Source organism: Lynx rufus, unplaced genomic scaffold, assembly GCF_022079265.1.
Source record: "Lynx rufus isolate CCGP_SWC_20201006 ecotype Redwood Valley unplaced genomic scaffold, mLynRuf1.p SCAF_16, whole genome shotgun sequence".
Lineage (NCBI taxonomy): Eukaryota > Metazoa > Chordata > Mammalia > Carnivora > Felidae > Lynx > Lynx rufus.
In genome coordinates, this window is record NW_025814830.1 from 4,494,630 (window position 1) to 4,521,028 (window position 26,399).

General features: G+C 54.2%; 1 protein-coding gene across 1 annotated transcript; it reads right to left on the reverse strand.

Annotated features, from left to right (window-relative positions):
• Positions 1 to 1,964: 1,964 nt before the first annotated feature.
• Positions 1,965 to 24,571, reverse strand: KASH5 (KASH domain containing 5). The gene is made up of 19 exons (XM_047079282.1): positions 24,529 to 24,571; positions 21,020 to 21,124; positions 20,328 to 20,514; positions 19,776 to 19,840; positions 18,476 to 18,542; positions 18,082 to 18,243; positions 17,519 to 17,636; positions 17,136 to 17,186; positions 12,070 to 12,147; positions 11,755 to 11,811; positions 11,387 to 11,446; positions 10,657 to 10,721; positions 10,406 to 10,493; positions 10,042 to 10,170; positions 6,889 to 6,947; positions 5,083 to 5,128; positions 3,302 to 3,366; positions 3,100 to 3,216; positions 1,965 to 2,981 (listed from the first exon to the last, which is right to left on the reverse strand). The coding sequence occupies exons 1-19, from the start codon at positions 24,569 to 24,571 to the stop codon at positions 2,840 to 2,842; spliced, it is 1,704 nt and encodes a 567-aa protein (XP_046935238.1). The 3' UTR covers positions 1,965 to 2,839.
• Between the last annotated feature and the right edge of the window lie 1,828 nt (positions 24,572 to 26,399).

Consider the following 26,399-nt stretch of genomic DNA (forward strand, 5'->3'; position numbering starts at 1 on the left):
TTCTGCCTCTCTAGCAGCAGCTTCCCGAAGTTTGTTCAGGGTTTTCTGACTGCGCCCTTCCCGGGAGATCATCAGGGCGCCACGTTGGGGCGGGAGGAGAGAGCAGAGGGTACCAGGCGTGAGGCTCCACAGGCACAGGGTGCGGGCTCAGGTGAAGCGAAGCAGCAGCTAATCACAATCTGTCTCTGTTTCTCTGTTCCCGTCTCTCTCACCGGCGGCTTGGCCAACCCTTCATCCCAACCCTCAATGGTAACCATGGCAACCTACTCGTTCAGCTGCACTGACGGCTCTGAGGCGCGTCCCGGGGGCGCGGCTCGTGCGGACCGCGCGTTGATTGGCCTACACAAGAGGGCGGGGCTGGGAGCGTGTTCTCGCGGGGAAGGGGGCGGGGCTGGCGCTTGGTAACTGGCAAGCTCTCCTACAATTTATTTCTGGGAGGCGGACCGCGCCCTAATTGGCCCTTAGACTGCAGGGGTGGGGCTGCTTCTCCGATTCAGAAATACTGAATAATGAATGAATAACTATACTCCTCAACACCAACCCGGGTTGGCCAAATTTCACAAATAAGACTCTAAAAGTCAAGAGTAATTCCCCCAAGTTATCAGCGGCAGTAAAGGACAGAAGGGTAACTGGAACCCAAATCTGTAAAGTCTAGACCTTTCCATAACTCTCATGGAGAAATGGGATTAAAGTTATGTGCAGTTACCATATGCCGGGCACTCCTGTAAATATTGCACCCGCACTGGCTCTTTGAAACTCACAACCCTGGGAGGAGCCTTACAGGCTTTTGGCTGGAGGGCCTGGTGGTTGGGTCTTGGCCTGCGCTCCTTCCATACCTTACTCCTTCTCTAGATGTCTTGACTAGCGTTTGAGGCTTTTCATGAAATGGTGCCTGGAAGTCTTCCCCTCTCCCCTCCCTTTTCCCCAGGAAATTTCAGCAATTCCCCCAAATGTCAATCGCCATCCACAGGGAATAACACCTACACCCCCATCTCCAGACTGTGGGTTCAAGGCTGAGGGCTCCAGCCACATCTTGGAACCCTGACACTCACCCCATCCCACAGGGGCTGGGTGTTCCCCCAAACCCACTCCTCCTCCTGGGTTCCTGTTTTGGAGATGCTTCACTGTCTACCAATCACTGGGTCAGACCCTCGTGCTGTCCTTGCCCTTTCCTTTTTCATCCTCCTTCACAGCCATCAGTCTCTGTCTCCATCCTTCCCACTCTGCCTCTCTGCCCTTCCCCTTCTTTCCATCCACATCCCCAGTGCAGCTCAGGCTTCGTCCTCTGCCACCTGGACCACGGCTCTAGCCTTCTCCCCACCTCCTGCCTCCAGCCTCACTTCGTATTCATCCCCTGTGCAGGATCGAAGCTCTGTCCCCCACCCATCATTGATTCTGCCCTTTCCCTGCTCACAGCCCTTTCCTGGGCACTTGGGATGGTGTTCAAAACCCTTCATGGGCTCTTGCCTCTCTCTCTCTCTCCTCACCACCTCTGTAGCTTCTTTCCTGGCTCCAAATTCCCCCCCCCTTTTTTTTAAATCCCAGCAACATAGTGCTTTCTATAGCTCTCTACACACTGAGGCGCTTTCCCACCACCTGGTCTGCACACACACTGTTCCCTCTGCCTGTGACACCTTCGGTCGGTCCCTGCTCACTGCAACAAACCTTATTCATCTTTCAAGACTTACACACAGATGCCACCTAACTGGGACAAACTCTCTATCCTCCTGGGAGGGCGTAAGTGCATTTTGTGGGCGTGCATGGAACCTACCGTTACCTCTATCACTATCTGCCTTTAAATAGGGGTGACTCTGACCCTCCCTTGCTCAGAACTCTCCTCATGAAGCCTCTGCAGTGCTGAAACTGTTCTATATCTTGACCCAGATTTTGCTTTCATGGGTGTTTACATATGCAAAAATTCATGCACCTGAGACTTTAAGATTTTGTCCATTTATCTGTATGGTTCCAACTTTAGTATATGTGCTGCCGAAGAGAGCACATCCATTTATGTGTACATAACTTACATCTCAGTTAAAACATAAGTAACCAAAAATAAGCAATAAAATCTCCCAGTGCTCCCATCATCCTTAGGAGCAAACCAGCACTCCCCAGCCTGGCATTGGAGGGCCTGTTTTTCTACAGCTTTATCTTAGAAGGTCTAATTGTGGCAAACAAATGAGCAGGAAGTGATGAGTGAACAAATGGCACACTGGTCCATTTCCCATGGGCTGTTTGCACCACACAGGACATCTGTGGGGTGAGCCCGGCCCACATCTCTTTCTCCCTCTGTCTGCCAGGAGGGTGCTCGGTCTCTGAGCCTCTCTTGCAGCTAAGAGTGGTCACAACAAGAGATTTTGGCCAGTGAGACATAAACACAGGTCTGCTGCTGGCCCTGAGAAGGCTACCGCTTTTTCTTTAAAAAAGGTGCACCCTTCCTGCAGGTGCGACGTGTGAAGCTATGCCTGCCATCTCCTGAGCAAAAGGGAAGGGCCAAGAGAATCATAGAGAATCACAGCCCTCCTGGCCCCCAAGTTGTGGAGACTCTGAGCTGTGGGCCCACAGCTGTCCTTCTCCAGACTTGTTTCATGAGAAAAATACCCACCTAGTATTTAGTCCATTATTGGATATGTTTGCTATTAAGAAATGTAGTCACCAATATCAAAAAACCAAACCAAAACAAAAGACATCACCTAAAAACCCAGTATGGGGGTGCGGCTCCTGGAGTACTGTATCTGGGGTCCCCGAACTGGGGTGCTCCCAGGTAACGATGGCACAACAATGGCAATAACAGTAGAAAGAGTCCCGGGGCGTTCATTGACTAGACCTTACTCAGGGTGTCTCACACTGGGGGCGGCTGAAGGTAGCAGAGCTGAAGGTGGGGCCAGGTCGGAGGTGGGGACTGGCCCAGCAGCAAGACAGAGAGAAGCAGCAGCAGCAGCAGCCCCAGGACTGGAGCGGGGATCAGCGGGTGCCGGGTGACCCTGGCGGGGGGCAGTACAGAGTTCAGGGAGGGGCCGGGGAGCTGCCAGAGTCTCAGCGGTGGGCAATGTCCCCGTGTGTGACCATCACCCTCCCTTCCGGGACTGCCTTGGGGCACACCTGAGCGGCTGGGGGTGCAGGGGGGCCAGGCAGAGCTGGCCCCAGTCCGGCCTGCTGACTGGGACCAGCTCTTTCACCACAGGCACCAGGGCTCGCTGCAGATCCGGCCTGGCAGGGCTGCTAGGCAGAAAAAAGGATGGGGCAATCATGCCGGACTTTCCCCTACCTCCAGGTCCCTTCCAGTCCCCGTGGGTCCTGTTACCTCTCAGGAAGGCTTCCTGGAATGTCTCCTGGGTGAGGGTCTCCCAGAGGGATGGGGAAATTGGCCTGAAAGGACAAAGGAAACGGACTTGAGACACTGGCTCCTGGATTAGGAGAGGCCTTTGGTTTAGCCCAGTGGACAGAAGTGACTGCATGGAAGGGGTTGGAACACAGTGGCTCAGTGCCGTGACATACACCACCAGGTGGGCTTCCCAGCTCTACCAGCTTCCACTGTGTGTCCCTCTGGAATGTCACCCCACGTCTCCAGGCCCCACTTTCCCCATCTGGGCACAGGGTCGTTGACATGTACCCACCTCACAGGGCTGAAGGAGAGTCTACCTGAGGGAACACAGGTAAAAAGCAAAGTAGCGGAGGGTGCTTGGAACAGTTTCTGGCACTGAGTGAGCACTGGGTAATTGTGTGTGCTGTTCAATATTGCTAGCTCCATTTGCATCTGATTCTGGAAGGATGCAAGTTCCCAGAGGGCAGAGACCTCATCTTCTCCAAGAGTCCAACCTTGTGCTGGGCCTAGTCCAGCGTGGGCACTCTCTTTGGGTCTGTCTCCCTGCCTGTATCAGAACCTGCAGGTGCCTTAAGATTAAAGCCCCAAAGGGGAGCCTGGGTGGCTCAACTGGTTAAGTGTCCAACTTCAGCTCAGGTCATGATCTCGTGGTTTGTGAGTTTGAGCCTCTTGTTGGGCTCTGTACTGACAGCTCAGAGCCTGGAGCCTGCCTGGAGCCTGCTTCTGATTCTGTGTCTCCCTCTCTGTGCCCCTCCCCCACTTGCTTGCATTTCCTCTCTCTCTCTCTGCCTCTCTGCCTCTCTCTCAAAAATAAACTTAAAAAAAAAAGCCCCAAATATTTGTCCAGGGGCCATCTCATCCCCTCTGTTGCTCTCAGGCTTTCGCACCCACACTTTTGTTCCATGGATGATGCTGATGGCAATAGTAACAATAATAAGGAATAACAGGAACACCAGTCTCAGCCACCACCTGACCACTGCCACCTAACGTACACCTGTTCTGCGCCAGGCCCTTTACACATGGTCCTTAACCCTCACCCCACCCTGACAGCTAGGTAAAGATCATTGTCAAGTCAGCTGTGAGGATAACTGAGGAGGGTACCAGTCTCCATGGAAGGGAGTAGGAGGTGGCTTTGGGGTCAGGCTGTTCAGAGAGACCACGATGGATCGTCTGGAGCCTGAAAGAGCGCAGATACCAGGTGTACATTTGGGCTCTCACATTCCTAACCTGAGGACCCAGGCTCCTCACCCCTCCTCTCCAGGCTTCCTTCCTTCCCTTTCCTTGCCAGAGAATGGGGACTGTCACCCACACCTCACCCTGTGCCCTGCCGCTATGAGGAACAAAGCAGCGGGTGTGTGTGGTGATAGGCAAGGGGGCTGTGACAGGCGCTGTGCCCCAGGGAGTTCTGGGGCTGGCTGGGGAGGGCCCGGCCCCTTCCTGTGTGTGGGCGCATGTGCGTGTGCATTTTCGCATTCCGGGGGTGTAGCCACGTCTGTGAGGCCTGTGGCTTAGCGGCTGCAGCCCTGTGTATGTGCTTGGGGGGTCCCCTGGGAACATTCTGGCCGCCCACTGGCCTGCAGGCCTCCCCCCACAGCACTGTCCGCTCTCATTAGCTATAGCAAGGGCCTTGTTATCTCTTGGCCAAATGATTTTTCTGTCTGCTCAGGAGAAGTGGGGGTGTGGGGTGAGGGCTGGGAGGAGCTGCCCGTACATCAACCTCCTCCAGGGCCTGGAGTAGGTAGGGGCTGGGGACTGCCTACCCTGACCTGGGTCTCTGCTTCCTCCTCTTCCTGTCTTCTGGGTAACCTGAGAAGACAAAAAAGTCACTGCAAGCATCTTCCCTCTGCCTAGCTTCCCTTTGCCCACTATGGAGCTGGATGAACCTTTAAAGCAGGGGTCTTAATGCAGACCGGGCATCATGGATGAGCGTGGGGGTGTCCTGGAGCCCCAAGAGCAAACTGCTGTGTGTAGGTCAGCGTATGTATTTTGCAGGGGAATTTTCAACACGCTCTTCATACAACTGGCTTTCTCAGCTGCTATGTTTCCAGCTGATGCCTTAGCTGGGAGCCACGGCTTCTCTTCTCCTACTCTCCCGACACCAGAGACTCAGGGCTCTCCCAGACTCCGGGGCAGGTCCAGACCCCACCCCCCACTTTGTGCCTGGTGGGCTGTGCCACTTTTAGTGAGTCTCAGTCTTACTGGATCTACTTTTAGGACTGAGATTCCAGAAGCCAACTGTGTGAGCAATTCCCCCCACCCCACAAGTCATTCTCTGGGGTGGGCAAGCATCCACCCTCTGCTCCCCCAAGGGCTACAGCTCTCTGAAGTGCCTCTTTGGAGACTCAGACCTCAAGCTGTCTGGCCCAAATGCCCCTCAGAGACCCAGACGTCCACACCACCAGCTACCACCTCCATTTGGGTTCAGGGATCCATCCTCCAGCTACTACCACTTTGACAACCTCAGGACACAGCTGTTTCTTCAATTAGCACCCCAAAGTCAGCTAGGCTGGTAAGCCCCCAGTCAGACACAGAGGTGTCTCATCCCCTGGGACTTCTACTTGGGACCCAGGTGGCTCCTCCCCCAGCTCCTCTCGGATCCGAGCCTTCACCCCTACCCATTGTTAGGGACCACAGGATTCACTACCTCCCTTGCTTCCCAATCTGTGAATCACACTGTCCTGCTCCTGGGAAACTCAGATGGCCAGCCCCCGCCCCTGTCGCTGCTCAGCCCCTTCTCCCCTCCCTCCCCTCCCTGGTGACGCTAGGGAAGGTCATAGCTCTGGGCCCCCCTCCCGCCCAATCTCAGCTTTCTCAGAGGAGCCCAATTAGAGGCTGGTGGCAGGAAGCCTCATTAGCTGCCTCAGCGGAGAGCCTGAAAAAGAGGAGGGGGTGTGGAAGGCCCCAAGGCCAGGGACCCGGAGGAGAGTGGGCCCAGACATCTAGTGGTTTATCTCTCCTTGGAGGCCTGCATCCAAGCTTCGGAACAATCACAAGGCTGGGGTTCCATGGCCCACCACCCCATCACTAAGTCACCAAGCTGGGATTTGAACCCAGGCTGTCTGATTCTAGAGTCCCCAGTTGTCTTGTAACTACATGGGTGTTCGCCCTTGATCCAATGGGTTTCATTCATCCCAGGGTTCCCTGGAGGCCTCGGGAGAAGCGTGTTCAGTGACCTAGTGACTGAGCTGTCCCATCTGCCTGACAACTGTCTTCTTGTCTGAGAGTCTCCTAGATGAAAATTGCTCCTACAGGACTCCATTCAAGCATTACCTCCCAGGGAAGCCTCCCCCGCAGGTGGAGTGAAGTGTCAGATGTTCTCACAGAGCCAGCCAAGTCAGAGTCTGTGTCCCTCTAGGCTAGGAGATGCTGAAGGCAGGGCTGGGTGTGACTCATCCTGGGTCACAGGCCCAGGGTGGCCTCAGTGTGAAGGAATGAGTGAATGAATGAATGAATGATGAGCAGCTCCCCCAGGGCTCTTCCAGTCCTTGTATGCTATTCAAATTCATCCAAGAATTTGGTGTTACCTCAACGCAGGGGGATGGCTCTGGAAGGAACAAGCTTCTTACCACATCGATTGCTCCTTCCTTCCTCCTTGAGGGTGCGCTGGCTCTCCCTGGAAGTTTCTCTGTGGGAAAAGAACAGGTTAGGTCTCCCAGGCTGCGACACCTGAAAGAATTCACCACCTTGGGGCGCCTGTGGCTCAGTTGGTTGAGCGTCTGACTTTGGCTCAAGTCATGATCTTGCAGCTTGTGAGTTTGAGCTCCACCTTGGGCTCTGTGCTGACAGCTTGGAGCCTGGAGCCTGCTTTGGATTCTGTGTCTCCCTCTCTCTCTGCCCCTAACCCACTCGCATTCTGTCTCTGTCTCTCTCAAAAATAAACAAACATTAAAAAAAAAAAAAAAGAATTCACCGCCTGCATCTAGGACCTGCCCTCCTCTTGGGCTCTGTCACTGAGGCTGGCTCTGCATCCCTCTCAGAGCAGAAGCCAGAAACGGGAGAGTTGTTCTAGACCCCTTTCTATTCAGGACCCAGGAGTCCAGGTCCCCCAAACCTCTCGTACTCCCACAAACTTCTCACACTCACGTGGACCCAAAGGAGGCTCAGTGTTTCCCTTCAGATCCCCTTTCCCTCCCAGGTTCCTGGTCTTGGGCAGCTCCACAGCTGTTCTCCTTCAGGATCCAGGTCCTGTTTTCTCCGGAGACATCTCCGTGTGTGGCCCGGACCACCGACTTGATATTGTTTTCTAAATACATTCCTGAGCTCCAGCCTTGTGTACCCATTGACCTCAGGTAGCCCCCCAAATGCCCCTCAGGATCTGCATCTCACTAGGACGCAGTATAAGTTTGGCATCTTTCTGGCTTCTCCCTTCCCAGCACTCTGCGTGCCCAGCCCGCTTGCCTGCAGCTGTGTCCCCCCGCCCTACTTTTCTCTGCCCATCATTCCTCTTTCTCCATCCCAGGGCCCTGGCCTGGCTCAGACTTCATCCTCTGGACTCTTGCCCCAGCCTCCTCCCTGGCCTCCTGGCCTCTAATCAGAATCCATGTGGCCTGCAAGGGGTCTTTCTACATTCAGAGCTGACCTCGTCCCTCCCTGCTCTCAGCCCTCCTGTGCCTCCTGGGGCTCCTGTGGCTCGATGGAGAAAAGTAGAGTCTCCCAGCCTGATGTTCAGGGAATCCCTGTCGTGATGTGGCCTCCCGGCTCACTAGACACCTCAACTCGCTCTGCTTTCCGAGCATGTTGTATGCTTTTGTGCTGCCAGGAAGGCATCTCTTTCCTCACACCACTTCTCCCTCTAGTTTTCCCCAAATAAGCTCAAGTGTCAGTTTCCCTGTGACACCTCTCCAGTCTCCCACTTGACACAGGTGCCCCCTTCGCTGGGCTCCCTCAGGGCCTGCCGCCCACCTCCGCACACCCATCGTCCTGCATTAGGATGGCCGCTCTGCACAATCTCTCTCTCTGGCTCCAAGTGGCTCCACGTGGTAGCTCCAGGACCCAGAGCAGGTGGCAGCCAGAAGCCTGGGTCCGTGTCCCCCGGATGGGGCATCAGAGAGCTCACAGCAGAATCCACTCTAACTTACACCTCCTCTGAGGGCTGTGACTCTGCTGCCCATAGGCTGTGTGACTGGGGATGTGTGACCTATCTGAGCCTCAGTTTCCCATATGTGACAGGATGAGGGATGAGGATGTCTACCTCACAGAGATGCTGGGGGAGGTAAATGAAAAATCAAACAGCACTGGTGTCGAAGGGAAACACAGAAGCATCTCTCAATCCAGGGAAAACGTGAGCAGAGAGACAAGTTTCTCCTTTAAGAATGGTAAACAGGGGCGCCTGGGTAGCTCAGTTGGTTAAGTGTCCCGACTTACTCTTGACTCTTGATTTCAGCTCAGGTCACAATCCCATGGTTCGGTTCATAAGTTCGAGCCCTGCACCAGGCTCTGTGCTGCTGGTGCAGGCTCTGCTTGGGATTCTCTCTCTCCCTCTCTCTCTGCCCCTCCCCACTCGTTCTCTTTCTCTCTCTCTTAAAAATATAAATAAACCCATGGGGCGCCTGGGTGGCTCAGTCGGTTAAGCGTCCGACTTCAGCTCAGGTCACGATCTTGTGGTCTGCGAGTTTGAGCCCCGCGTCGGGCTCTGGGCTGATGGCTCAGAGCCTGGAGCTTGCTTCTGATTCTGTGTCTCCCTCTCTCTCTGCCCCTCCCCCGTTCATGCTGTGTCTCTCTCTGTCTCAAAAATAAATAAACGTTAAAAAAAAATTAAAAAAAAAAAACCTAAAAAATTAAAAAAAAAAAAAAAAAAAAACAAAGAATGGTAGGCACACCTGGGTGGCTCAGTCGGTTAAGCGTCCGATTCCAGCTCAGGCCATGATCTCACAGTTTGTGAGATGGAGCCCTGTGTCAGGCTCTGTGCTGATGACTTGGAGCCTGCTTCAGATTCTGTCTCCCTCTCTCTCTCTCTGCCTCGCCCCTGCTGTTCTCTTTCTCTCTTTCAAAAATAAATAAGAATAAACATTAAAAAACCCAATGGTAAACAGGTAATTCTGAAGCAGTATAATTCTCAAGATGATGCAGTTACAGAGCTGTGAGCAATATTTTCTCTGGAAAAACAAAAAACAAAAAACAAAGACTTCTGGCACGAATGGATTAAAATCTCACTTTTCTGTTGTGGACACTGAAGATGAGCTGTGCCAGTTGTTTCAAAGGGTGTTGAAATACTGTTCAGGCAATTACAGAAGTCCTAAAACAACAGCTATTGGTTGAGTTCAAGATTTCACAGTGGGCTTGCTAAGCTTTTCCTAAAGGTGCTTGCATCCAAAAAGTAAAAGTTTTAGAAAAATAAAACCAACAAGAAAACACACATGCAAAAACCACCCCCAAAAAACCCAAAAGTAAAAGCTTAACGTATCTTTCCGGTGTCTGGAAGAACGCTTCACGTCTTACCTTCCCCCTGCAGACCCTGGTAAATAACGATTCCTGACAGTGTTTTCCACCTGACAAAAACTACCAGCAGGCAATTTGTGTTTGCTTTGTTTACGGTCTATTGCACTCCCGAGCTGGTCTCTAGGGGGCAGGGATGGTGTCCTGTCTGGCTTGGGCTCTGTGTCCAGCAGGCCCTTCAACACTTGCCTGTGGGATGGGCAACAAGCTGGTGGCAGGTGGAGCCCCAGGCCCCTTTCCCAGGTCCTGGACGCCGGTGGTCTCTGAGCCCCTCCCATGCTCACCTCTGCCCCAGCTGGGGCTTCAGGTGGAAACTCAGCTTCCTCGTCTGTCTCAGTCTCGATGATGACCTCCTCCCACTGCCACACTCCACAGAGAGGGCTGGAGAGAGCGGAGTCTGCCACTTCTTGTTTCTGGGAGGGAAGGCATTTCTGAGACCAGGGATGCCAGGGTGAAGGCAGAAGATGGGGATGGAGATGGGCTGAGGCATGGGGTGGGGGAGGGCAGGGGACTGGCGTGAGGCTGGGTCGGGGTAGGGATGGGGTTGAGGATGGAGATGGTCCTGGGGGGCAGATGGGCTGGGGTGAGAATTGGGGTCAGAGCCGTGGCCGGCCGGGGGTTGGGGTGTTTCCGTGGAGCTGGGCCCACCTGCCGAATGGCCTGGATCTCCACGCCCAGTGACGGGGGCAGCACCTGGGTCCAGCCCGCTCTTCTCACCTGGGCCCCTTCCGGTAGCCTAGTGACACCGTCAGGAGGGGGAAGGCTCTCTCTGTGCCTGCCTACTACCCCTCGGTCCACCTACTCTGGGGTCGTGGCCCTGCCCACCCTGTGGCTGGAGGTTGGGGGTCCCTGCCTTTGGGCTCTCCTCCTGCCTCCTCCACCCCTGATGTTCCACTCACTCATCCGGCCCCTCATGGATCTGACTCAGCTGCTCCTCCAGGTGTGAGATTTCCAGCCTCAGTTCCTGCAAAGGGGGCAGTGGGGGACCCTGGCCTCTCTGTTCTTCTCTACCTCCCAGCCTTGGGCTCCCCTTACCGTCACTTCTACTTCCCCAACTTTTTTGAGCTCTCCAGACACATATTCCCAAGAGACAAGGAGAAGAAACTTAGGAAGCCAACAAGAGACAGAGAGCAGCAGGAACCTAGAAGGTAACCTACTGGCCAGGAAAATTAAGAAAAGGAAGGGAGAGATGGAGACGCACAGAACAAAAGACATGGATGGACACAGATTCACAGGGGGGCAAAAGACAAGCAGGGTGTAAGAGACTCATAACAACCAGGGACCAACAGAGAGTAGTGACCCCTGGAGACGGACAGACTAGATCAAAGAAAGGCAGACACAGAGCAAGATGAGCAGGGGAGATGCGGTGGAAGACCCCCACAAAGAATGAAAGTGGACCCAAGCTGGAGATACACAGAGTGAGAGAGAAAGGAAGGAGCAGAGAACAAGAGAAAAGGCAGAGAGAGAGATGGAAACAGAGAGGGAGAGACACACAGTAGTAGAGATGGAAGAAACCAGGTATAGAGACTCCACAAAAGATGGGCAGGAACAGAGAGAGGCAGCAGATCCCAGAGATGGCAAAAGAGCGGGGCTGGGCAGGGGGCCGAGGGTGGGAGGGCAGCCGCCTACCTGGGTCATCGTTCTGTACTCCTCCAAGGTCTTGGCCAGACTCTCTGCATGTTGAGTACGCTGGGAAGGCCCAAAGGTAACTGAGACTGGGCCCAGCCCCAGAGAGACACTGAGGCAAGGGGTAGGGGAGACTGGAAGGGTGAGCTTGGGGGGGGAAGAGCTAGGGCCTGAGGGAAAGCACCAGGTTTCTAGATCCTGCAGGGTCATGCTTGTGAGCCTGGTGTTGGGAGCAGGGAACCCTCTGACCTCTCCAGGCTGCATATCCATGGAGGAGATCCTGGCGGGACCTCCCTTTCTAGACTAGGGGCGGGAGATGGCCAGGCACATATGGAAGGTGAATGTCCCCTTACCACCCTAGGGCCCCTCACCTCAGAGAGGACAGCATCTCGTTGGCAAATGAGGCGTTCACACTCAAAGAGCTGCCGCTGCCAAGGAAGGAGCCCGTCCATCTGTCCGGCCTTCCGGGACTTGCCTCAGCAGGCGCTGCCCTCCCCGGCCCACCCAGCTCTCTCGAGCCCCTCTCCTCAACCTCCCACGATGTCTCTGGACATCAGCTATCCCGAGAGGGATTTCAGCCAAGCTGCCCGGAGCCTCGGGAGCCTGATGGCTTGATGGAAGTCCCCGGTTCTCACTAGGCCAGAGTGGCTGAAACTGGTAAAAATGGCAGGAGGAAGAGATTCCACCTTCAAAGCGTCCTTTTCTGTGGCCAGCTCCTCACTTCTCCTCTTCACTCCGTCCCGCTCAGCCAGTAGTTTCCCGTTCTGGAAGAACGAACAACCGGTCACGTCCCCTCCGGCACATGTTAGTACTCACAGCTGACATTTCCTGAACAGCTGATATGCAGTAGGCCTCATGCTAAGCACTTTCTATGTTTTGGCCCATTTAATCCCTCCAACCATCCTGTAAGATCTGAGTTTTGATTTCTCTGTGCATCACTGGGTGCTTGTCTGTAAAAACAGAGATGAGAGCTGCCTGGGTGGCTCAGTCATTTCAATCTCCGACTTCGGCTCAGGTCATGATCTCAAATTCATGAGTTTGAACCCCGCGTTGGGCTCTGTGCTGACAGCTCAGAGCCTGGAGCCTGCCTCAGTTTCTGCGTCTCCCTCTTTCTCTACCCCTCCCTCACTCGCGTTTTCTCTCTCTCTCAAAAGTAAATAAACATTAAAACAACTTATTAAAAAAATGGAGATGAGATAGACCTACTTCATAGGGCTGCTGTGTGGATTAAATGAGCTAATGGTGACTGCTAACCTGTACTGAGTGCTTTGCAAGTGTTAACTCATTTCTTATCCCCCATTGTTTTTTTTTTTTTTTTAAGTTTATTTCTTTTGAGAGAGAGAGAGAGAAATAGTGGGAGAGGGGCAGAGGGAGAGAGAGAATCCTAAGCAGGCTCCACACTGTTAGCGTGGAGCCTGACGCAGGGCTCAAACTCATGAACTGTGAGATCATGACCTGAGCTGAAATCAAGAGTCTGTCACTGAACTAACGGAGCCATCCAGATACCCCTTTACTACCTCATTGTAAAGATGAAGGCAAGTCTAGCACAGAACAGTTGTGCAACTTGCCCCGAGTTATACAGGTGATAATTCATGCAAACACATGTTACTACATATAATAAGCACAAAACATATATGGTATATGGTAATTGCCTGGCATATACCAACATGTTCAGGAAACGTAAAATGTATAATTTTAAAGGTATCTTCAAAACTTTGTAAGTGCTTTTCACACACATATGTGAAAATAACAGTACAATGAATGTGCATGGCCCATCACCGAACCTTGATAATTATATACATTTCCCCAGTTTCTCCCCTATCCTCCAAGGCTTTTGTTTTGTTTAACAGATGATTCAAAAGCAAATGCCAGATATCACATTATTTCACCTATAACTACTCTGGCATTTTTATTTCCTACTTGAGGAATTTTCACTTTAATAAACTCACAATACCACTATCATCTTAAAATGGATCATTCCTTACTGTTGTCTCATACTGAATTGGTGCTTTAAAAAAAAAAAGTTTATTTATTTAAGTAATCTCTCTACTCAACATGGGGCTCGAACTCACAACCCTGAGATCAAGAGTTGCACGCTCCTCCAAGTAAGCCAGCCAGGCACTCCCTATATTTTTGTTTCATTTTTTCATTTTAGTTATCTCACAAATGTCTTTTCACATTTATTTAGTTTGTATGAGGATCTAAATGAGGTCCACCGTGGCTTTTAGTTGAAATGTCTCCTTTTCATCTGACAGTGGTCACCCACCTCCCCAACCATGGCATTTTTTGGGGCCCTTCTTTTGTGGAAGAAATCAGGTTATTTGTCCTGTAGAACAGGAGCATTTGGATTTGACTTACTGAGTTCTCATTCCCTGTGCGGGATGTTCACCCCGTTCCTCCAACCTCTTTATTTCCTCTAAACTGGTGAGTAGATCCAGGGCCCTGGCCAAGCTCCTGTTCCATTTTTTGGCAGGAAGATTTCACGGGTGCTGCTAAACGTGTCCTCTTGCACCATTCAGGAAGAATGTAATGTCTGGTTGTCCCAAGTGTTAATGTTTTTATCGAGATCACCTCCCCTGTCCCAATTTTGCAGAGGAAATTGAGGAGTGGAGGGACTAAGAAACTTTAAATGGTGAGTGAGTGGATTCAAACCCAAACCTGACTCTAAACGCTGCAATTATAACCCCCAGACTCTCTGAGCCAGACATAGCCCTGGGTGAGAACAGGGAACCAGCTTCGTCTCTCCCCTCAGGGGAGCTCATTGCTAGAGGTGGAGACCAGTGCAGAAGTAGATGATGACAACATGGGAGGCAGACTCTGATGAGGCTTAGCTCCTGGGCCATGTGGGAGCCCGGATGAGGGGGTTCCTGAAGAAGCAGTGTTGGGGCACCCTGAGTCCTCCAGGGTGAGGAGAATTATCTGAGAGAACAAGGGGGCTGGGAGAGGGCAGCACAGGCCAGCCATGCTGTGAGATCTGAGAATAAAATGGCCCCAAATCCAGTCTGGAGTTTCCAGGCACCAATACTATAGCAACTTGCACTGACTTCGATGGGAAGCCGCCATGGGCAAAAAGCATTTCAGCGCAAAGAGGCAGGTGGACTTCCCTCGCCACACCCCTCCTCTCAGTGCCCCTGGGGATACCCAGGCCAGCTCCTCCTTCTCTCCAGCTGGCTCGGCTCCAAATCCTCCATCAGTGGGCCCTCACGCTCAGTCTCAGCGGCCTGGGCTGCCAGGTGAAGGGCAGAGGAAGGACGGACCAGGAATGCTGTGTCAACATCTGTCCACCTGGTAGGGGATTTGCAGGCTGGATCCTGGGCCACTCGGCAGGGAACCTGGTTACTCAGCCTCTCCCGCCTTCTTCTGCAGTAACCTGAGCCCTGCTCTGTAGATTCTCTGTAGGAAAACTGAGTGTCTGAGTGTCCCCTGCTCTACTCTAACATTATTCTACTGTAACTTGAGAACTCGATCTATAGATGCTCTGTAGGCTGCCGAGGGGAGGGGATAGGTGGAGGGGAAGCAACCAAGAATAGCTCTGGTTTATCGAGCGCCTAGGATGCCCCAGGCACCGCTCAAGGCACTTGACCTGGCAGTGGGCCTTCTGGGCTGGGAGGAGGCCCAGACTTCTGGCTGCAATTCACCCTGCTTATTCTTTCTTCTGCTTTCATTGGGGGTCCACTCCACATGGGCAGGTGGGTCCTGGTCTGGGGTGAATGAGATGGAAGTCTCGGAGGATTCAGAAGTGGCTTGTTAGCTAACCCAGCAGCCATTGTCACCCCCTCTGACTTGTTCATCTCCCACTCCAGAGGCTGAGCCCCCCTCACAGCTGGGGGTTCTTGCCAGCGAGATGGAAGAGAGGTATGCTGGGGTGGTGGGTACAGTGGGGGTGCTCCTGGGAAGCCTTTTCCTTCTGATGAAAAGAGAGCTATGGGAGAAGCATTAGCTGGGCTCCCCTGTCCCTCTTTGTCCTGATTTGGATGAGACCATGAGGGCAGAGCTGCTGCAGCCATCTGTGATCACGAGGCCACAAGCAGATGAACAAGCCTGAATCACCAAACCAATCCAGAGACCTTCAAAGCCTCTTGTTACAGAAATGAGTGCCCTTTGGATTGAAGCCACCATTTCTTCTGTGTTCTCTTCCTTGGAGCTGTAAGTATTCTGGCCCATCAGCGGTTGGATTACCCATGCCAAGGAGTGGTTTGGCTATAATCATATGATATCACTTTATCCAGTAACATAGAAGAGGGAGGTTCTGCCATGGGGCTTTAGGGAGAATTTCTCCCTGTTCTTAAAAAGTGATGTTCTGGAAGAAACAGTTACTTCCTGGCTACACCCCATGCCTCACATTGTGGCAGCCATCTTGTGGCAATTCCCATTGTTCCAAATGATGGAACTCTCATGGAAGAGCCAGAGAACAATAGTGGAGAAGTTTTGGATTTGAATACAAAAGCTACAATACAGATGTAGGACAAAGAGATTTGGGGGGATCGGGCAGAATCAATATCATTGCCTGGACTCAGCAAAGATCTTTAGGTCAGGGGAGGGGTGGAGGAGGGTCAAAAAAGAGAGCAGTAGAGGGGAAACATGCCCTGAGCCAGCCCCCAGCCCCGGGTTAGCTAAGGTGGGGGGTGAAGAGGAAGGATGCTATTGAACAACACAACCCCTGGGAGGTCTGGGAATCAGAGAGCATTTCTCAGCTCAGTCTCAGCCCCAACAAGGCCTGTGAATAACAGAACTGAGATAGCTGTGTGAGAACCAGAGGCTGAGAGAGACCCACGAGGCCCCCTATGGCCACAAAGAGTCTCAGGGAAGTAGCCAAGCCTCCTCTTTGGCCCCTGAAGGGTATGGAAGTGGCTGAGGGAGAGCCCCAGAGGCCCCCATGTGCTGGGGGGTCCAGAGGGCCACCACCAGCAGGTGCAGTGAGGACTGTACATCCAGACACCAGAGGCAATGCCCGCCTCCCAGTGGATGCCAGCGTGTGGTGGTGACTAAGGACGAGGACCAGATGGGATGATGAACATCAATCTTGTGACCAGCAGAGAGAGCAGATGTTGAGCGAGGACCGCCACCTCCTGGAGCAATGAGATGCTGTGTGGGTCTCCAGCAACTTAGATGCCACCTTGTGGGGGGTAGTGACGATTTTCATTATCAATTGATGAGTTTCATTTCCATCTAAGATGACTAGATGGATCTGGATTTAACAAAGGCTCGGGAAGGAGAAGTCACATGCCTAAAGGTGGCCCATCTTGTAAGTGGCAGAGACGGGATTTGAACTCGCTGATTTCAAGGCCTGTATTCTTTCCACCATAAAAATGCTAATATATGAACAATACTGGTTAACTTTCAGCGAACACTTCCAATGGTCCTGCCTCATACCTAATACTCTATAAGCATCCTTTTGTTTAAATCTCACACAACCCAGTGAGGGAGATTCTATTATTTTGCCCATTGTTACAGGTGAGGACACTGAGGTACAGAGAAGCAACAGACTGACCCATGCTTATGGAGGCAGCTCCAGCATGGACCCAGGCAGTCCGCCCCACGCCCCTCACTCTTACTAACCATAGCAGTCCTCACATGCAGTGATGTGACCTTCAGAAACATTCATATGTTATTGGGATTCTGGGGTCTCCCTCTACAGACTGAAAGAATAAGTGGGTGCAGGCTACTGAGGATGCCTGGGGCAGACGGGGCGGGGAGGGGAAGATCCTGAGGACCGGGGAAGGGATGGGGTGGGCACTGGGCCTCAGCTCACCTCCTCCTGCAGAGTCTCCATCTCGGCCACCAGATGCTGCTGTTCCTTTTCCTGAGCAGCCGCGAAAGAGGACAAAGGCTTTCTTAGGACCTCCTTGCCCCCATATTGCCCTTCTCCCCCACCTGGGAACACATCTCGGGTCTGGGTCATTAAGGAGCAAGGCTGGGAGAAGGGGTCTGGGAGCCCTGATGGCTCCTGCTGTCCCCTTTGTCATAAAAGGGATGGCAAATCGATCTGAGCCCTAGGTCAGGAGCAAGCAGGACCTGGAGGAAGGGAGGAAGCCAGGGTAACCTCTGCACCTTCCCATTTCACAGTCAGACACCGCTGCTCAGACTCTTTAAGAAAGGGAGAGGGCACCTTCGTGCCCCTTGCCCAGAACCCACCGTCTGTCGGGCCTGGGCCAGGAGGCTGCGATTCTGCTCCTCCAGGCTCTTGGCCAGAGTCTTCAGATCCTCCAGCTCCTCATCCACAGCCTTGGCACACTGCAGAGCCTGCTGGGTACTGAGTGGGGGCGGGGCAGATGGGCCACGCAGGAGGGAAACAGAGACCATAGAGATAGATCCACTCAGAGCTGGAAGTAACAGAGACCTGGGGGTGGGGCACAGAGACCCAGTTTCTACCTAAAAGACCAAGGGGGTGGGACAGAGACCCAGAGAAAGCAGGAGGACTAAAATAGGGGAATCATGATGGACAGGAGCATAGAGAAAGGGATAGGCTGCTGATACGGAGACTCAGAGAAAAATGAAGAGGGAAGTCTGAACCCAAGAGGCCAAGAGACAAGAACTAGGGAGACACAAAAGAAAAAGAGCAAAAGAGAAAGGGACAGTGCAGGGTTGAAGACAGGGCAGGAGGTGCGGAGAGAGCCTGTGGAGAGGAGAGTGACGGGGGGGGGGTGAGGGTGGGGGAGGAAAGCCTGGTCAGGAGGGACACAGGTGCGCCGGCCCACCTGCGAAGCTGCTTGCGCAGGGCTGCAATCTCCTCCCCGAGGCGCGCAGATCCCTCCTCCGCTGTCTCCACGCTGCGCTGGAGCTTGGCGTTCTCCCCGGCCAGCCTGCGGTTGCTGAGCTCCAGGTCCTCCAGGCTGCTCAGCAGGTCAGCTGTGGCGGGCCTGGGGTCAGGGAGGGGCAGGTCACTGGCCACAGCTCCGACCTCCTTTCCCAGGTTGGGGAGGGGGTGGTGGGGACATGAGGTTCTTCTGGAGAGAGAGAAACAGGAGAGACTGCCCCGCTCTCCTGGAGCCATCAGCACAGCACCCCTCCCCCCCATCCCTCACCCACTCCCAAAGGACCCCAAGCCCTATGACATGGAGGCTGGAGGGCAGCGGGGGAGAGAATAGGTACAGCTCAGGTCTGGGGTCTTCGCCTCCGAAGCTCTCCAGGTTGGCTGGCTCCTCAGCTTCTGGGCATCCTGGGGAAGACAGACAGGGTGGTGGGCTCCCCGGTGACCTTAGGTGTTGGGCCACCCCAGAACTCGGGCTTGGCCTCCGCTAGCCTCGCCCTCACATTTGTTGTGGGTCATGTCATCTACTCCTGGGGCTACAATTACATCCAGCAAGTGAAAGGCCTTTTGCTCACTGGTACCTTGAGCAAAAGCTGGCCCTCACTCATAGCCCCGATTCCGTCACATCCAGGATGAGGCAGCACCTTAGCTGCCCCCAAACCTGTTCTTCCTCCCAGTATCCCTCCCTCCCGGCCACTGGGCTGTCCTGGCTCATCCCCACAGTCCACTGGAGCCCAGGCCCTCCTGCCCTCCTTCCCCATTCTCTGTGCTCCTCTCCTCTCTGTGTCAGCCAGTCCTGGCTCAGGCTTTGCCCTCTCCTCTCGCCCTCTCCCCTTCCTCGCCCTCTCCTCACCACAACCTCATCCCCAGCCTCCTGGCCTCCAGCCTTCCCCCACCCAGAGGGGTGTTTCCTCAACAGGAGATGACCTGACCCTCCCCTGGCCCCCAAGCCCAACTGGAGAATGTTTAAGGGAATGTCCAGGAAGCTGTATTTTTTTTTTTTTTTTTTTGCTTTTGTTTGGTTTTATAAGGTATAACGGGAACACTTTTTACGGTGCGCCTCCTGTGTGTGAGGTCCTAGGGATAAAATGGTGAGCGAATCAACTAACCAAACAGCACGGCAGGTAACTTAATCGGTTAATCATGTTTTTACAGGAAAGGAGGGCTGTGAGCGAGCCTGGACTGCCAGGGACCTTAGCCTGGGGCCTCCCAGGGCTTCCCCACAGAGGGTTCCCCAGGTGTGGGAAGTTTAGGGGGAATAACCTGAGGGGAGGACCGTGGTGGGCAGGCACTGAGTGCATTAGAGGCTGAGCCAGGAGGCCCAAGGGAGCAGGGACTAGAGAGCAGGCGGGAGCTGGAGAGAGCTGACAAGGAGAGGTGGGCAGGGCCTTACAGTCCTCTGTGATAGGCTGGGGTTAGGAGGAGGACTTGGAACCAACCCCTGAAGAAAAAAACCCCAAAAGGTCAAGAAAGGAGGGAAGGCAGTCATGGAGGTGCCTAGAAAGCCAAACTCACAGCTCCAGGATGGAGCTAAGGTTCCAAGGGTCCCACCCTATGCCCCTGGCTCTGTCTCCAGGTGGGAAGTCCCTCCACTGTCTGACCCCGGGCCTTCCTGCTTCATTCTATATATAGTAGTCTCACCAGATGGCGGTTGCTGGGAGGTCAGGGCCCCCTCGAAGGCTGTCTCCTCTTCCAGCTCTAATCCCCTGTATCAAAGGGATGAGGCTTAGAGCCCCCTGCAGCCACCCCCAATCCTGACCAGCCACGAAGGGGGATTGCTGGTGGCAGGAGGAGGGGCCGGGTCAGGTGAGAGCCAGAGAGCATGGACAGCACCACCGTGGGGAGGAAGGTAAGGCCAGATGGCAAGAGCCCTGGGCCAGATGGAAAAGCAGGAGAGGCAAGGCCTGCGTTTGGAGAAGGGATGGGGAGGGGCCTCAGTCAGCCCCCTAACACCCCAACTTTTCCTTCCAGCCCCTTTTATTTCTGCCTCCCCATCCCAGGAACTTTGTCTTCAGACTTTCCACCCCATTCCCCCCAACCCCATCTCTTTACTTTTCGCTCCTCCTCAGCCTCCTCCAAACCACAGTAGGTCCCTGTGCCCAAAGGGTGCTGGCTGCAGTAAGCAGGTATGAATGAGGTTAGATCTCAGGAAGGACTTCCGGGGGGGCAGAGGGGAGAAGTGCAGAGACCCACCCATCCAACTGACAGGCAGCAATCCAATCCCGCATGACAACCAGGAAGGTGTCCAAGTCCACAGTGGCCTGAGGGCCCTCTCCATTGGGGTCCAGGTTGCAGGCCAGTGTTTGGAGGCGTGCATCCTGGGAGCCCCGTCCTGTCACAGCCTCCAGGTAGGCTAGTACGTGGGTCACAGTCACGATACCTGGGGACAAAGCATGCCGTGAGGGAGTCCAGGGCAAGTGGGGGGGAGGGGAGTAGGGACAGGCAATGGCTTGAAAGCAGGATGCCAGTGGCTGGGCTGGCAGCACCTCTGCACCATGGCTTAACTGAGACACTTTGGGCAAGTCCTTTCCCCTCCTCTAAGTTGAACTCTTCACCTGGAAATGGAGCCCAGTCATCACCACTCACAGGGTGGACCCAAGAGGACCTGCTATGCCCCATCAGGCCCTCAGTGGCTGCCCTCCCTCCCTCTCCCTAGGCCCCACCCTCTTCCATTAATGTCCTCACCCTGAAAGGCCTCGGTCCCTTTATCCAATCCTTCCAGAAGCTTCCTACAATCACCCATTTGTCTGTAGGACCCCCAAGAAAGGGCCCTAGCCCATCCCTCTCTTTACGGCTCCCCAGTTTCCAGCCTCCCCATCTCTGTCCCTTATTATTCCTTGTGTCTCCCAGGTCCAGGGCTGCCAGGCTCTCATCCTGTCCCCCACCTGTCCTCTGGGGGTCACAAGCTTCGAACGTCGAGTTGAGTATTTGCTCCTCTAAGCTCAGCAGCGTCCCCAGGCTCCCCTCCTCCAGCTGGTCCCAGAGATACACTGAGGAGACAAGAGGGCCAGCCCGCCCATGAGAAGGGGAACAAGAAGAGGAGTGACCCCAGGTCCTGTGCTCCTGCAGAGGGGAGTGAATTCATCCTGAGCTACCTGGAGTTGGGGGGGAACAGCAGGAAGCTCGGGCTGGGGACAGCAACAGTAAGGGCCTCCTTGCTCCCCATCCTGAGGATATGGGTCCCCTCTTTCAGGCCAGGAAGTCCCCCCTGCTTCTAATCCTTTGTGTCTGAGCAGCTCAGGAGCCCAGATAACAAACAAGGCTCTGAAATCACCCTTTTCTCCTCTCTTCCCTGGCCTCCCAGGCTCTGCTCAGAGGGGGCTGGGGCAGAGGAGGGCAAAGAAGAGAAGATTCTGGGAGGAGCTGAAGGTGAAGGGGGGCCCAGGAGCCAGGAACAATCCAATAAGGCGCGGGCAGCCTGGATCGATTCTGCCGGCCACATCTCCGGTTTCCCAGCCTGCCTGGGGGGCCGGTTGTCTTTCCTACCTGAATCCCCAGGCGGGGCTGGCGTCATTGCAGCCCACAGCCAGGGGCCCGAGATGAGAGGGGATGGGTGATCTAGGTAGGGTGAGTGGTGGGGGAGTGGTTAGGAGCTCATAGCCCAGCTACGTGACTATGGGCAAGTCCATTCTCCTTTTGAAGCCTCAGTTTCCCCACCAGTAAAATGGGCAGGTAGTGGTTCCTCCTTACCAGGGCTGGGAGGGTTAGGTTTGTGTGTGGGAAGAGACCTCCCAGCACAGACACACAATGTAAACGCCCCCACGTCTGTTTGTCCACGGCTGTATCAACAGTGCCTGCATATACAGGCACTCAATAAATTCTCCACGATACAGGGGAAGATCCTCTACCCCAGGGATTACTGGGGTCCATTTCTCTGGGACTGGAAGTGACCTGCAAGGCTCCCTACCCTTGAACAACTGGGTATAGCGGCAGGCCTGGCACAGGCTGCTGGGTCTGGGTGACCCAAGGGGCAACCCGAGCAAGGAACGCAGACTGAGCCTCAGTTTCTTCCTCTGGAAAATGGGGCTGGTGTTCCCTCCCTCCTAGAGAAGAAATGAGAAAATCTGGAAAGGCTCTGGGCAGAAGGCCTGGCCCATGGTGGAGGCTCGATAACAGAACTGAACATTCATTTAGCAAATGTGTAGGTGCCCTTCCTCTTCTGAGGGTTTGTATGGACCACGGCCACTGCTATTTGTAGCCCCACTTTACAGATGAGGTGAGTGAGGCACAGAGTAGTTAGGAACTTGCCCTGGCTCTTTTTTTTTTTTTAAGTAGGCTCCATGCCCAATGTGGGCCTTGAACTCACGACCCTGAGCCAGCCAGGCACCCATGGGTGCTCTAATTCCTTTTAATCTCCAGGATTCATTGTAGAGAGCTAACATTCAGCCCCCACAGGTTTGAACCCATGCTATTAGGGAAGGGGAGAGGGAACCCACAATTAGAGGAGACACCAGGGCCCATGCTGGGGCTTTACCTGAATTTGCAGTGTTCGCCTCTCACTGTGCTCCCCAGGTTATGAAGGAGGACCCTGAGGTCCAGCGAGGTCACTCCCCAGGGCTGCTCAGCCAGAGTCAACCCAGGACGTCTGGCTCAGAGGACCCCCACGTGTCTATCTGGGGCCCCTCAGGAAGATGTCACTCTGCCTGTGCTGTTCTGTTCCTTTCCCTTCATTTCCATCCTCCGTGTCTCTACCTCTCTCTGTGTCTCTGTCTCTGCCCTTCTCTAGTTTTCTCTCTGGCTCTTTCTCTCCATCTTCCTCCCCATCTCTCTCTTCCTGGGGCCCTGCCTCTCTGTCTCTGTGTTCCTTGTCCCCATTTTCTTCCCCGTGTCTCCAGCTCTGGGCTTCTTTTCCCATATCTCAGTGATTCTCCATTCCCCAAGCCTTCTCTCTCCTTGCCCTGCTGTCTCTCTGGCTTTTTCCCCCCAGCCTTCCTCTGTCTCCATCTCTCCCGGGTGTGGCCTTCCCTTTCCTTCAGGAGCCTCCCAAAGGCGGCTCAGCCCCGGCCCAAGGGATCCTCCGGGCCCGCACGCCCTCTGCTGGTGCCGGAGAAGTTTTGATGTCGGTCACTCGGTCCGCCAGCCCTGGCGCTGCCTCCCGCACCCAGGTGTCTGCCTCCTACCTTCCCCTCTGGAAAGACTCCTGAGGCCAGAGTCCAGGCCTGCGGCTTTGAGAAATGATGCAGGCTCTGCTGCTGGATGCTGGGAGCCTCTAAGAAAGCGGCCCTGCCTCTCCCCAAGGGTGGGAGCCTCCTCCCCCATCACATTGGGCTCTCCCACTTAGCAGATGAATTTCAGAGAGGGCAACCCAGCGTCTTCCTCCCCAAGCCGGCTTTCACACCCCCTTGGTTTGCATCCATCCAAACAAATCAAGAACAATAATTGAGCTCCTACATGTCAGACGTTGTTCTAGGGCAGCGCTAACCAATAGGGCAGCCACTTGCCACATAAGTTTCTTGAGTGCTTGAACTGTGGCGAGTGTGAATTGAGATGCTCTATTAGTGTAAACCACACACCAGATCTTGAAGTCCTAGTGTGAAAAAAAAAAGAGTATCTCTAATACATTTTTATATTAATTACATGCTGAAAGGATACCATTTTGGACACATCAGGTTAAGTAAAATCTATTATTCCCATTCCATTTTGCCTGTTTCTTTTTACCTTTAAATGTGGCTAGTAACAAAATTTAAAATTACATTTATGGCTCACATGTTGGTCAGCACTGCTCTAGGGACCAGGAATGCCAGAGTGAATAAAACAGACAGACCCCCATGTCGGGACGCCCGGGTGGCTCAGTCGGTTGAGCTTCTGACTTTGGCTCAGGTCATGATCTCACAGTTTGTAAGTTCAAGCCCCGCATCAGGCTTGGGCTCACTGCTGTCAATGCAGTGCACAGCCCACTTCAGATCCTCTGTCCTCCTCCCCCTCTGCCCCTCTCCTGCTCCCACTCTCTCTCTCAAAATTAAATAAACATTAAAAAACAAACCAAAAAAAAACCCCAAAACAAAAAAAGACCCAACTCATGTCCCAGTGGGAGAGACAGAGACTAAGCAGTGCTATGAAGAGAAGCAGGAGAGGGGAGGGTATGTGAAAGGCTTTTCAGAAAGCAGAGATCTGAATGACTAGTGAGGGGCGACCCAGCAGGTCATTAGGGAGGAAGGAACAGAGCTTGCTAAGGTTTCTGCTGTAGTTTCCCCAGAGCAAAGGAGATACGGTATCCAGACAGGTGGGCGCACATCGGCACTTCATCAAAGATAGCTCCCTCCCTCCCACCCCGGCACCAAAGTGGAGGCTCAGTCACCCTAAGCCACCTCTCTCAAGTCCCCAAGCTGGCACCCACTCACCCACTGCCCCCTCCTCATCCTCCCTTGGGGTGAACAGGGGCCCAGCCACCTACTTTTTGCAGCGGGGCCACCCGCCCGGCCCTCTGGGACATCCATGGGCCACCCTGGTCGCTCCACAGCTGCTGGAGAAACTAACAGCCTGCCCCCATCACGGGGAGGGACTGGTAAAGGATCGTCTGCTCCAAGAGCTCCTGGAAGGACAAAGGGGAATGGCCTCCTCAGACCAGCCACCCTGCCCCACCTGTGCCCCAGGCCGCTCTGGGTTCTCAGAACCTGTTTGCCCACCCCTGCCTCAACCAGAGCAGCTCCCGCTCAGACCTGTTTTATGAATTGGAGGTGTGGGCTGGGAAAATGGGGGGCCAAGGAGTGGGCAGCAGAGATCAAAGAGGGGGCTGGTGGATGGGGGTCACTGCCTCCTTGCTTCCCTCCCCCACCTCCTCCCCACAGCCTGTCAAGTCCCTAGCCTTGTCCCTCTTGCCCTATGATTCTAACTTGACCCCTCCTCTCCTTCCCTACAGCTCTGGGTTCCATTCTCTCCCCCTGGGCCCTGGGCCCACCCTCCTCCCGGCCTCCCAGTCTCTAGTCTTTCCCTCCCCGTCCATCCCCAGCAGCGCCCCAGAGCTGACCTGCCCAGTGTTCTCCCGTGGCTCCCCAGTACCCCAGGGACAGAGCCTAGACCCTGGACCTGGCATTGAAGGCCTTGCACAGCCTGGCCCTGCCCAGGCTCCCGCCTCCCTACCCCAAATCACACTTGCTGTTCCAGCAAATCTGAACTGCGTGCTCTCCCCCAAACTGGACTGGCTGTCCCCACCTCGGGGTATCTGACTGGGACGCCTTCCTTTCCAGCCCTTCCTGCCTTGGCTTATCTATCTCCTCCTCTGGGAAAATGTTTCTGAACCAGCTGCCGTCCCTGGGTTCCCACACCACCCTGGGCTACCGACATTCTGCCATATCAGTCTGTATTTGGAACTACTGGCCTCCTGTGCGAGTTGGACCCCCATCTCTCTCCTGCGCCAATCCCTGCCATGGATCCCTAGTGCCCTCAGGGCTAAGTCCTAGCCCCTCTGGCTGGTGTGGGACAGAGTCTTCGCCCCTGCAATTCCTTGCCCCTTTTTGTCACTTTTCTCTCCACTGGCTGACCTCTAGGTCCCTCCCGCTCATCACAGCCGTGGGAGTTCTGCACCTTTGCATGGTCTTCCCAGGCCCAGGTGGTACCACACGCACCATCCTCACATGTGGCCCCTGCCCTGGCTCACAGCCTCCCTGGGAAGCCTTCCCTGAGTCCCTGGGGTCCCCTAGGGACCAGTGAGGGACTCCCTCCTCTGTGCCCTGACAATGCCCTGCCCTACCTCCATTATAACCAGGTTGACCATCCGTACGACTTATCGTCCCAACCCAGGACACTTTCAAGAGTGAGAAGAGTGTTGGGGCACCCGGGTGGCTCAGTCGGTTAAGCGTCTGACTCTTGGTTTTGGCTCAGGTCATGATCTCACAGTTTCGTGAGTTCAAGCTCCACATCGGGCTCTGTGCTGACAGTGAGGAGCCTGCTTGGGATTCTCTCTCTGCCTCTCTCTGTCCCTCCCTAGCTCACACTGTCTCTCTCAACTTAAAAAAAAAAAAACTTAAAAAACTTACAAACTTAAAAAAACTTTAAAAACTTAAAAAAAAAGTAAAAGAGTGAGAAGGGTGCTATTAATAATTATGCTGGACAACTATGCCCATCGGGGCTACACTGGGCACACTGGGGCAAATGGCCCACATAGGGTCACCTGGGGTCTGTCTGTCCTCACCCCACCTGCTCGTCATACCTTTCCTCACCAAGTACTCCCCACACCCTGCTCTCCCTGGTGCCAGCCGGGTCCACAGCCATGGAGTGCACGCTTCTTGGCGGCTTTTAGAATGTTCTAGAAAAAGCAGCCTTTGA